The sequence below is a fragment of the Propithecus coquereli genome, unplaced genomic scaffold, assembly GCF_000956105.1.
Source record: "Propithecus coquereli isolate 6110/MARCELLA unplaced genomic scaffold, Pcoq_1.0 Scaffold242, whole genome shotgun sequence".
Classification (NCBI taxonomy): Eukaryota; Metazoa; Chordata; class Mammalia; order Primates; family Indriidae; genus Propithecus; species Propithecus coquereli.
This window is the reverse complement of record NW_012147975.1, coordinates 2,085,519-2,097,440: the sequence shown is the minus strand read 5'-3', so window position 1 is coordinate 2,097,440 and position 11,922 is coordinate 2,085,519. Positions and strand designations below refer to the sequence as shown.

General features: G+C 39.1%; 2 protein-coding genes across 2 annotated transcripts in view; both read left to right on the top strand.

Moving 5' to 3' along the window:
- Positions 1 to 2,535, top strand: part of BRD8 (bromodomain containing 8) — a 35,881-nt gene extending 33,346 nt beyond the window's left edge. Inside the window, exons 26-27 of the mRNA XM_012646381.1 lie at positions 1,485 to 1,662; positions 2,485 to 2,535. Of these exons, the coding sequence (XP_012501835.1) occupies positions 1,485 to 1,662; positions 2,485 to 2,535 (229 nt within the window). The remainder of the gene's footprint in view (positions 1 to 1,484; positions 1,663 to 2,484) is intronic.
- Positions 2,536 to 3,234: 699 nt separating this feature from the next.
- NME5 (NME/NM23 family member 5) overlaps positions 3,235 to 11,922 on the top strand; it is a 24,394-nt gene continuing 15,706 nt past the window's right edge. Inside the window, exons 1-4 of the mRNA XM_012646380.1 lie at positions 3,235 to 3,279; positions 3,779 to 3,912; positions 9,302 to 9,507; positions 10,172 to 10,272. Coding sequence (XP_012501834.1) covers positions 3,784 to 3,912; positions 9,302 to 9,507; positions 10,172 to 10,272 — 436 coding nt within the window. The 5' untranslated portion in view covers positions 3,235 to 3,279; positions 3,779 to 3,783. The remainder of the gene's footprint in view (positions 3,280 to 3,778; positions 3,913 to 9,301; positions 9,508 to 10,171; positions 10,273 to 11,922) is intronic.

The following is an 11,922-nucleotide window of genomic DNA, read 5'->3' as shown; positions in this document are numbered from 1 at the left end:
CTGGTTTCGAACTCCTGAGCTCAAACAATCCACCCGCCTTGGCCTCCCAGAGAGCTAGGATTACAGGCGTGAGCCACCGCGCCCGGCCTAGCCTTTGATAGTTTTTGACACAGTATTCTTTTAGATCAAAACTTTAAAAGGAGTCCTGTATTCATTCAGGCAGTTAGTTGTAGGCATGCTAAGGCAAAGATTTAATCCAAATAGAAGTTACAGACATTGGTTGTTGCACTATTTTGGATTTTTATAGCATAGGTCATCTAAAATGCTGTCATAAACAAGTGTGATAATAGAGTATAAAAGTTCATGACAGGACCTTTAGAGACTTAGTCTGCTTGTGTTCCTATAACAGAATACCACAGATTGGTAATTTATAAACAATAGAAATTTATTTCTTAAGGTTCTGGAGGCTGGGAAGTCCAATATCAATGTACTGGTAGCATTGGTGTCTGGTGAGGGCCACTATCTGCTTCCAAGATGGTGACTTGTTGCTTCATCCTTCAGAAGGGATGAATGCTGTGTCCTCACATGGCAGAAGGGACAGAAGGGCAAGAGGGCTCTCTCTTTAATCTGCATCCTTTTCACAAGGTTGCTAATCCCATTTGTGAGGGAAGAGCCCTCATGACTTAATTACCTCCCAAAGGCCACACCTCTTAATACTGTTGCATTGGGAATTAAGTTTCAACAGGAATTTTGGAGGGGACATCATCATTCAAACCATAGCAGAGACAAACTCCTTCACTCTGTAAATGAGGAAACTAAGGCTCAGAGGTGGTCATGACTTACCTTTGATCAACCAACAGTTGATAGCAGAGCTAAAACTAAACCCCAGACTTTTACCCTCAGTTCAGTCCTCTTTGTACCCTGTGTGCCCCTGCTTATATACCTACTGTGTCTCATTAAATAATGATTTATCTACCTTACTGGTCACCCGATCCTTACTCTTTTCATCTGCATGAAAGGAGAAGCAATTCTTCTTAACTTTTGATTTATGCAATAAGAGAAATAGATTAAATACCTAATATATGACTGTACATTGCAAACAGCCAATAACTACTGTGTGATAAACTGATCATTGGAGCTTTTCACAACTTTGGTAAACCTTGAGCCAGCACTTCTCCTATAATAGTGGAATATAGTGGTTTGGCCTGTGGCCTCTGAAGTTAGGCTGCCCCTGAATTGTACTCCAGGTTGTGTGACTTTGGACAAGTACTTAACCTCTTTAGATCTCAGTTTCCTCATCTGTCAAATGGAAATAATAATGGTACCTCCCTTCTGGGGTAATTGAGAGGATTAAGTGAGTTTAACATAGAAAGTGCCTAGCATAGTGCTCGGCCTAGTATAAATAGTAAAATGTTAACTGCTTTTGCTATTTTATCTTTGCTACAATTTTCATTAACTGGTTAGTTCTCCAAGAGAGCATGTTAGGTCACCACACGTTCCACACGAAGGTTTGATTTCCTCTGGTTTCTCTTGGCTACCTGCAGACCCATGGACTTAACTAGCCTGAAGAGGAATCTGTCCAAGGGACGGATTCGTACCATGGCCCAGTTCCAAAGGGACCTGATGCTGATGTTTCAAAATGCTGTGATGTACAATGACTCTGATCATCATGTGTACCATATGGCTGTGGAGATGCAGCGAGAAGTCTTGGAGCAGATTCAGGTATTGTACGTAGAGAGTTACAAGAAAAAGTAGTATAGCCTCTAGAATCTGATTTTGGAAGGTCTGTGAAAATAAAGGTGATACTGAGATGACCTTGTGTTCCTAGAGTTTATCTTTAGAGGTGATTCAAGACCCTGAGGATTGATACTGTACCTGCTAGTTTGGAAAACCCTGAGCCTCAGTAGATCTAGCTTTAATGGATAGTAAATTAGTCTAGGAAGCCAGGTAGATAGTGGAGCTCTTCACCACTAGGGATATAATGTCTTCAATTTTGGATGTGGAAAAATAAAAAATTTTTAAAAAGAAGATAAAGAGATTGGGGGATAGAGAAGAAACGGGAGCTCCTGCTTCCAGAGCCACAAATCAGAGACTGGAATCACTATTTTTTGGTTGCCAGATCTGTTGATATTAATGTATGTTCACACTTTTCCATCTTTAGGGGATAAGACATAGTAGCTAGAAGACATTTGAGAGTTTCTTTTCTGGGCAGCATCATATTTCGAAGAAAAAAGCGTAGTTGAGGCTGGGCACAGTGGTTTACGCCTATAAATCCCAGCACTTTGGGAGGCTGACACAGGAGGCTCACTTGAGTCCAGGAGCTCAAGGCTGCAGTGAGCTATGATGGCTATGGTGAGCTATGGTGGCACCACCACACTTTAACCTGGGCAACAGAGCGAGACCCTGTCTCTAAAAAAACAATTAAAACAAAAACCCTCTGTAGTTGAATCTACTTGCCAATAAATAAATACAATTACATTTGATGCTTTGTAGCTTTTAAGATCCGTAGCTTGCTTGCTTGCTATCTATGTCTTGACCCTGTAGGTGCTGAGTATTTGGTTAGACAAGAGAAGAGACTTAAGTAGTGTGGAATGAGAACCGGACAACCCAGTGGATGATGGAAAACCTGTTTTGTTAACCTGGAGCTGCTACCCTAACCTTTTCTGGAGTTTGGACCTCTCCCTGAGACTCTGATCCAGAGAAGATCCCAGTGCTTGTTTACATCTCTCTGTTGTCTTTTCTAGTAAGAGTAATACCTTAACTCAAAACCAAGGAGTCAAAGATGCCTGCGGACATAATATAAAAAAAAAAGAGAGAAGCTCAGTTTTGGGTTTATGCCATCTTTGTTCCATATGTTTAAGAGATAATTATTTAATAGATTAAACCTTTTACTAGTGCTCCATAAATAAATGTTATTTCACAAACTAAATAATGCTTTTTAATGATTACAGAAGCTGGGAATAGAGGGCATCATCATCTGGTGAAATGAGGAAAGGTATTTGACACGGGTCTCCTTATATTCACTGTCTGGAAGGGATGGGGGGAGTCCGATTTGTCTCATTATTTATAAAGTGAAGATAATTGTAGCATCCTTCGATTGGGCAGAAGGATAAAATAAGATAAATTATGAGAAAAATGTTAGAAAACGTCTAGTGCTCTAAGATTCACAGGCAGAATAAAAACGATTGTGGCCGGCTCCCTTTTTTGGTTAAGACAGCCGGGCGGAGGCAGTGCGGCGCGTTGCTGAGATTGGCCCTCTGCGGCCACCGTGCCTAAGCTGGGACTCGGACTTCGGGTCTCCTAGCAACAAGTGGTCGCACAGGAGGGGCGGGCGCTGAGGTGAGTGCTCGTAGAGTCATACTCGGAATTTGCAGGTGCCCTGGGAGAGGACCTGGGGACCCTGCTTTCCAGTCAGGCCTGGCCCTCTCCGCGGAGGGGTCCCTGCAGGGGCAGGGTCACTTCACTAAGGCCGCCGGCCGAGGCGCTCGCCTGCGCTGCAGTGGCGCTGTCGCGCGGTGTCGCCGGCCGCCTGCCTGGAGGAGCCTAGCTGGTCCCAGGCCTCCTCCTGTGGCCCCTTGGCCTGTGGTCAGTGAGCCCCCTAGCCCTTCCCGCCTCGGGGAAGGCGTACGGAAGCCGAGGGCTCCATTCCGACGCGGTGGACATCGTGTTATTGAGACCCTGCTTAGAGGAAAACATGGCAGTTTCTACCTTTATAAATTAATAAAATCAAGTACCTAATAGTGCTAGTCTTAATCACAATTACACTGAATTTGGGATGGGGGGGTGCGTGTCGTTGCAGTCGATACCTGTCAAGAAACTTAAATTGTACTCCGAAAAGCCGGAATGGAGATATCAATGCCCCTACCTCAGATATATGTAGAAAAGACTCTGGCCATTATTAAACCGGATATTGTTGACAAAGAGGAGGAGATACAAGATATTATCGTCAGATCTGGATTCACCATCGTTCAGGTAACTTCTGGGCACGATGATCATGCTTTTTTCTGTTTGTTCTTTTTAAAATTTTTTAAATGATTATGTAAATGTGCCCACACATAGAATCTAAATGTAAGAATTTAGATTCTTACTGTTAAGCATGACATTTAGGTTTATTCTTCTAAGTATAGAAGTTATATGTGAAAGTTTTAAAAAGTTTTTTAGTACCTCAAAAGGATATAAAATGAGAAGTAAAATTGACTTTTCCTTCACCTGTCCTCTCCCACCCCAAGTCCCAGTCTCCAAAGAGAGGCATCCACTTAACACTTCCTCTTCTTGCAGTTTTCTGTGTGCTTACAAACATTTTTTTCCGTAGAAAATGATCTTCCCTTGATCACCTTTACAAAGTCCCTCAGACAGCATTCCAGATACATGTGAATTATCCCATTCTTCCTAATTTCTGTATACTGTTCCCCTTTGTATTTGAACCACAGTTTATTCACTCGATCCTCTATTGATGGACTTTTAGGCTATTGGTACTTTTTTCAGTTATTACAAATATTTAATGTTTTAAGCGTTATATTTGTTCTGCAGTTGGTAAACATTGTCATTCTGGAGGTTTGAAAATGAATATAAATAGTGTTAAAGATTATCAAATAGAATTGAATATTTTAAATCTTTTTTGTACTATTCTTATTTGAATTTTCAGTTCTTGTACATTTATATAATATCATATTGCCTGTTTAGTCAGTGTTTTAAAAATAATCTTCAGGAAAGGTAAGGAATTGCAGTTGAGCTTTGAAGGATAGGTGGAGGCTGAGGGTAGGCATGGTGTAAAAAAGTGTAAGGTAATATTTAGTATAATTAAAAGACTCAGGCAAAGATGAACTATTTAATAAATATTAGGAAAACTGGCAGCCACTAAAAAAAAGTTGGATCAACTATTATATAACAGTATGATAAACTCCCAATAGAGCTGAGATCTAAATATTAAAAAACCATGAAAGCTCTGGAAGAAAGAATGGATGGATTTCTTTTTATCCTTTGAGTGGAATAGCCTTTTTAACTATGACTTAAAGTCTAGGAGCCCTAAAATATTAGTAAGACTGTATAAACATAAAAAATATCTGCATGACCAAATACCATAAGCAAAGTCAAAAACACAAATGGCAAACTTGGAAAAAGATTTGCAATTCATAGCATGGACAAAAGGCTGATCTCTCTAAAATATAAAGAGCTCTTAGAGAAAATTTTTTAAATTAGTAGAAAAATGGGCAGAACACATGTATGGTCATAGAAAAAGAAAAACACTTCTTAAACATACAAAAAGGTGCTCAATCTTCAGGAAAAAAGCAAATTAAATCTATACTGAGATAAATAGCACAAGCCCTATCAAAGGTAACCTGGCAGTTATCTCCTAATATGACAGATGGAGTTACTATTTGATCCCACAGTCCTATTCCTGGGAATTTCTCTTACAGAAACCCTTGTATTAATATGAAGTGACATATATGCAGGTCATGTTTCACGGCATTGTTTATTTACCAGCAAAAGATTGAAAACAACCCAGCCGTAGAAGACTGGTTAAATAAATCCTGGCACACTCACCAAATTGAATATTATGCAACTAATTGTAAAAAAGAATGAGTAATTTTTCTGTCCTGTTATGGAAAAAGGCAAGGTGTAAAATAGTGTATAGCAACCTTTTGTGATAGAAAGAGGCAAAGTAATATATTCACATTTGCCAGTATTTGCAAAATGAAACACTGAGGTATAAATAAACATTAAAAAAGGTTGCCTGTCGAGGACAAGGAATAACAGGGTGGATTAGGACAGGGATAGGAATGAGATTTTTAAGTATATTCCTTTTTATATTGCTTTGAATTTTTGACTATGTTGGCTCACACCTGTAATCCCAACACTTTGGGAGGCCAAGGCAGGAGGATTACTTGAGGCCAGGAGTTTGAGACCAGCCTAGGCAACGTAGCAAGACCCTGTCTCTACAAAAAATAGAAAAATTAGCCAGGTGTGGTGGCAAGAGAAGTTGCAGCCACTTGGGAGACTGAAGCAGGAGGATTTCTTGAACTCAGGAGTTTGAGGTTGCAGTGAGCTGTAATTGTACCACTGCACTCCAGCCTGGATGACACATTGAGACCCTGTCTCTAAAAAAATAAAAAATGAAAGTAAATAAAAGAGGTAAGTGTGGTGATGTGCACCTGTAGACCTAGAGACATGGGAGGATGAGGCAGGAAGATGGCCTGAGCCCAGGAGTTTGAGGCTACAGTGAGCTATGATCACGCTATGCCACCCTGTTCTAGCCTGGGTGACAGAGCGAGACCCTGTCTCTAAGCATTAAAAAGGAAATAAAACTTAGTGTAAATATATGTGACACTTTCCCCAATTAGCAATAAATTTCAGACCAAAGGCAGCCATGGTCTTTCCTTCCTCCTTCCTTCCCTTCCTTCCATGTTTCCTTCCATGTATATAATATAAAATTTACCATTTTAACCGTTTTAAGTATACAGTTCCATAGCATTAAGTACATTCGCGTTGTTGTACAACAGTCACCACCATCCATCTCTAGAACTTTTTCATTTCAAGCTGAAACACTTGAGATACCCATTAAACTGTACCCGTTAAATAATAACTCCCCATTTCCCTCTCCCCAATCCCCTGGTAACCACTATTCTACTTTCTGTCTCTAGGAATTTGACTGTTCCAGCTATTTCATAAAGGAGAATCATACAATATTTGTCCTTTGTACTATATGCTTTTAAAATTGACTTTATTATAGTTGGGAGTCCATTGAATTTAAGGCTTTCTTGTCCCACCTAGGGAAAATCTTCCCAAAAATTATGTATCTTTTTCAGTAGGTGGCAGTGTTTCCTTTGTTACGAACTAAGGGTTCCATTCTGATAGTACTTGATATCACTACTTTTCTTTGTGAAAATATTCAACCTAATTTCAAAAAGTTTCACCTGATCTAATTTTAAAGCAACCAGTGGAATCGATTCAGTATTAATTTTAGTTAAAGATGAACCCTTAATTTTTAAAATTATGCTGCATTGGCTAGCATACCTGTGGAAGGGAGTTTCCCTTGCTTGTTACGGGACATGTGACAGATAAAGGTTTATATTGCAACAGATGAGATTTTATTTTTAAACTAAGCAAGAAAAAAACGAAAACGAAAAACCCCAATATGCATAAGAATCATAAGTATTTTCATGTCTTAATTTTAAAAAATAGAATCAAAGATTATGCTTAATCAAATGCTCTTATAATTTTTCACATATGTTTCACTTCTTCACTCTGTGAGTTTCAATATGAGAACAGATGTCAGCACCTTTTTCATAATAACTGGTCCTTTACTGGTGAGAATGTTATACTTGTGCAGCAGGTCCTGTTCACAGCAGTGCTGAGCCATGTAGATAAGCATGTTCCTGAACTTGCTCTGGGCAGTTTAGATCCCTTGCTACAAACCAAGCAATTTTACCAAGTTTCTGAAATCTGAGGAAACACAGGATTTTGGAAAGAGCTTTAAGAGTTAGATCTCTTGGTAAATTCACACTGTGCTCTTGGGAAAATCTAACCCATTTTAGAAAGATGGGTTTCTACCTTAATCATGAAGGTTTTTAGCCAGGCAAGGCGCTCACACTTGTAATCCCGGTACTTGGGAAGCCCCATGCGGGACGATAGCTTGAGGCCAGGAATTCAAGAAATTATGGAGGCTTTTAGCCTTCTCCTAGTGACTTATCTCCATGTCTCATCCTTACTTTAGCCAGTAGTTCTTTGATATCTACTTCGAACCTCTCTGTTATATTTTGAGCCTTTTCCCTTCTGACCCAACTTTAGTGGGATTGAAAAACAGCAGTAATGGTTGATTTTTTTCTTTTTTCTTCTTTTTTTTTTGTTAAGTTTTACTTGTTTTATGGAGAGGGGAGTGAGGTTCAGTTTCCTTTTTTTCTTGAGACAGAGTCTTACTCTGTCACCCTGGGTAGAGTGCAGTGACATCATCGTAGCTCACTGCAACCTCAAACTCTTGGCCTCAAGGGATCCTCCTGCCTCAGCCTCCCGAGTAGCTGGGACTACAGACACATGCCACAACACCCAGCTAATTTTTCTATTTTTAGTAGAGACGGAGTCTTGCTCTTGCTCAGGCTGGTCTCCAACTCCTGAGCTCAAGTGATCCTCCTGCCTAGGCTTTCCAATGTACTAAGATTACAGGCATGAGCCACTGTGCCCGGCCTAGTTGATTTTTTAAAGTACTCAAAATAGCTGCTTTTATGGAAAGCATGATGCTCTCAAATTAGAAGAATGGTTGACTCAGCTACCATGAATTTTTAAAACTTGATTCATTCTTACAGTCTCTCATTTGTGAGGGAAATAATATTTGTCCAAAATGTCTCATAATCTTTCAAATTGAGAAACATACCACCGATATTTCTTAAGGTTACAGTGAATCAACGTGTTTATGGTAGAATCAAAATAAAGAATGCATATGTTCAAGTGAAAAACTTTTTTACTGCATCAATATCCTGCATGTTATTTCTAAGTACTATTAATATAATCAGAACATCTCCCAAAATAATGTAGGAAAATTTCACAATAAATAGGAAAATAACAAAAATAGGAAAAGATGAATTTGGAATATTCTGAAGTCCGGTTTTGTTAATTGGAGTGTTATTTACCTTAAGAAGGAGATATGATAAATTTGTCATTAATAAACCATATGCTGAGGGAGGCTGCCAAACTGGAATCATTTTTCTTTTCTTTTTTTTTTTTTGAGACAGAGTCTTACTGTGTTGCCTGGGCTAGAGTGCCGTGGCATCATCCTAGCTCACAGCAACCTCACACTCCTGGGCTCAAGCGATCCTTCTGCCTCAGCCTCCCGAGTAGCTGGGACTACAGACACATGCCACAACACCCAGCTAATTTTTCTATTTTTAGTAGAGACGGGGTCTCGCTCTTGCTCAGGCTGGTTTCGAGCTCCTGAGCTCAAACAATCCGCCTGCCTCGGCCTCCCAGAGAGCTAGGATTACAGGTGTGAGCCACCACGTCCGGCCTGGAATCATTTTTCTCAAATAGGTTAAATAATTGCTCATATTTACAGCATTCATTTAATGATTTTATCATGTCCTTTGTTCAAAATGCAAAGATAGAGCCGGGCATGGTAGTGCGTGCATATAGTCCTAGCTACCTGGGAGGCCGAGGTGGGAGGATCACTTGAGCCTAGGAGTTTGAGGCCAGCCTGGGCAACATGGTGAGACCTCATGTCTGAAAAACCACAAAAAACAAAACAACAACATAATACAAAGATAAACCTCAAATTTATAATCATATTGGTACTAATTTCAAGTTATTAATGATTTAGCGAGGTGTCATTGAACTGTTTTAAATGCTTTTGTTGACTTTGTTTCTCTCGTAGAGAAGAAAACTACATCTCAGCCCTGAGCAATGTAGTAACTTTTATGTGGAACAGTATGGAAAAATGTTGTTCCCCAATTTAACAGCTTATATGAGTTCTGGACCACTTGTTGCCATGATATTAGCTAGACATAAAGCCATCTCTTACTGGAAAGAACTTTTGGGACCAAGTAATAGCTTAGTAGCTAAGGAGACACACCCAGACAGGTACTTTTCCTGCGTGGGGGGCATGTGGGTGGGATGGAATCTATCTGATTTCATTGTGATGGGAATTTCCTTTCACTTGGAAGTTTTCCTAAATCACCTTTTGGGGACGGTTCCATTTTACATGTTAACTGTTGAAATGTCTATCTTAATACCACATACCACAAAAGGCCTTAGGGAATATCTGATTCATAGTTGATTAGCCTTATTCTTCTCTCATTTTTGAATTAAACTGCCACTGAAGTAGGACTTTTCGCAGAATGATTGGGTTGGTATTTTTAAAGAATAACGGTAATATAGGAGCAGAAATGGAGATTTTCAGCATTGTCACTAATATCTGGAAATAAGAGGACATGGAGTTCTTGCACTTTTGAATATACATTGCTTTTTCACTTCTCACAAAACAACACCTCTTTTTCACCCAGCGAACTCCTATTTTGCCAGTGTAGCCCTCCTGTGGATTTAAATATATTTGATCTTCATCTAGATATATTTAACCTTAAATTTAAAATAGATTGAAGCCTTCATGTGTGAGATGTGGCTTTTGTAAAATTCTTTTGTCATTTTTACAAAAATGCTTTTGTAAAATTTGTAAGTAGAATGCATACATTGTAAAGGAAGGAAAAGGTGTCAGATTGGATGGATATCATCTCCAACTTGTTTTTAGTCTAAGAGCAATTTATGGCACAGATGACCTACGGAATGCACTTCATGGGAGTAATGACTTTGCTGCTGCAGAAAGAGAAATTCGTTTCATGTTTCCTGAAGGTGAGTTTGTTTGCTCTTTCTTTTATTTTAGGGATGTTGCTGGGAAGGAAGATAAAAGGATTTTTTTCCAATATATTTTGTCATATTTTCAAGTTGTAGATACTTAAAAACTTGAAGCCATGAATGGGAAACTCAGCATTTCCCTCATAACTAAATTGTGTCCTCCAGGGAATCTTTTGAGGAGAGTTTGATTTTTTTCCTTTCTTTTCTCTTGGACTAGAAATATTCTGTGTTATAACTTTCTAGTTTTCTCTAATGGTTCAGTAAAGTTGGGTACAAATGAAAAAAATTCTCTCTTGGTAATTATGACTGATTTACCATCTTCACTAACAACTTTTACTGTTTGTCTAAAAAAGTCTCATGCACTTGTGAAACTAATAACTAGGCTCTTTTTTGTTTCTATCCTTTTATGGAAGTTGTAAACCTTTTAAAAGTAGACATACTGAGGAAAAACACTGAGGTTTTTGGTTTGTTTTCAATATTTTTAGAGTTTATATTTAAACTTGGCGATTTTCATTATAAAGGGAAAAATGCGAAACATTGACCAATTTTGAATATTTTTTTGGTATACTATTTTTCCCTGAGTCATTTAGATCTGTTCCTCAGTATTTTCTACTGAAAGTTCATTCAGAAAACTCAAAGCTGTCTTGGGGATTTAAAAGTTCCTGATTTTTTTGTGGAGGAGGCAATTTCACTTTTATTGAATAACTGATATGATACAACCTGGAATTTCTGATTCCAAATAAATAAATTTCATTTTTTGAGCACTTGATCTGTTACTTTTTAGGTCCAACAGGCTTGGTAACATCGTGTTGCTGACCTGACAATGGGTCGACAACTTTCCTCCACACTGGCCCTTCAGCCGGCTTAATTAATAACTATTCCTTTGCTTCTGTCGTTCTCTCAGGGGAAGGCATACTGCCTTACTTTCTGTACACTCTGAAAAGTCCCTGATTCTTTTTTTTTTTTTTTTTTTGAGACAGAGTCTTGCTCTGTCACCCCTCGCTATAGTGCAGTGGTGTCATCCTAGCTCACTGCACCCTCAGACTCTGGGGCTCAAGTGATCCTCCTGCCTCAGCCTCCTGTAGCTGGGACTACAGGCAAATGCCACTGTACGTGGCTGATTTTTCTATTTTTAGTAGAGACGGTGTCGCTCTTGTTCATGCTGGTCTGAGCTCAAGTGATCCTGCTGCCTTGGCCTCCTAGAGTGCTAGGATTACAGGCCTGAGCCACCTCACCCAGCCCTTTTTTTTTTTTTTTTTTTAGCCAAGAGATAAAAGCAAGATGGTCCCTGATTCTAAGCAAACAAAACCTACTTTTTGAAATAGATATTTGTATACAGAAGGTTTTGTCTACTTAACATATTTTGGTTTTACCAATCAAATTTATTTTCTGTCACATATCCATTCCATTAAGGGATCTTTAAAACTATTTATCATGGAAAACTTCAAACATATACAAAATTAGCCTCAACTAGCCGTAGCAATTGTGGTCAGTCTCACTTCAATCTACCTGCCTCAGCCTCCCAGGTAGCTGGGACAACAGGCACGCACCACCATGCCCAGCTAATTTTTTCTATTTTTAGTTGTTTGGCTAATTTCTTTCTATTTATAGTAGAGACGGGGTCTCGCTCTTGCTCAGGCTGGTCTC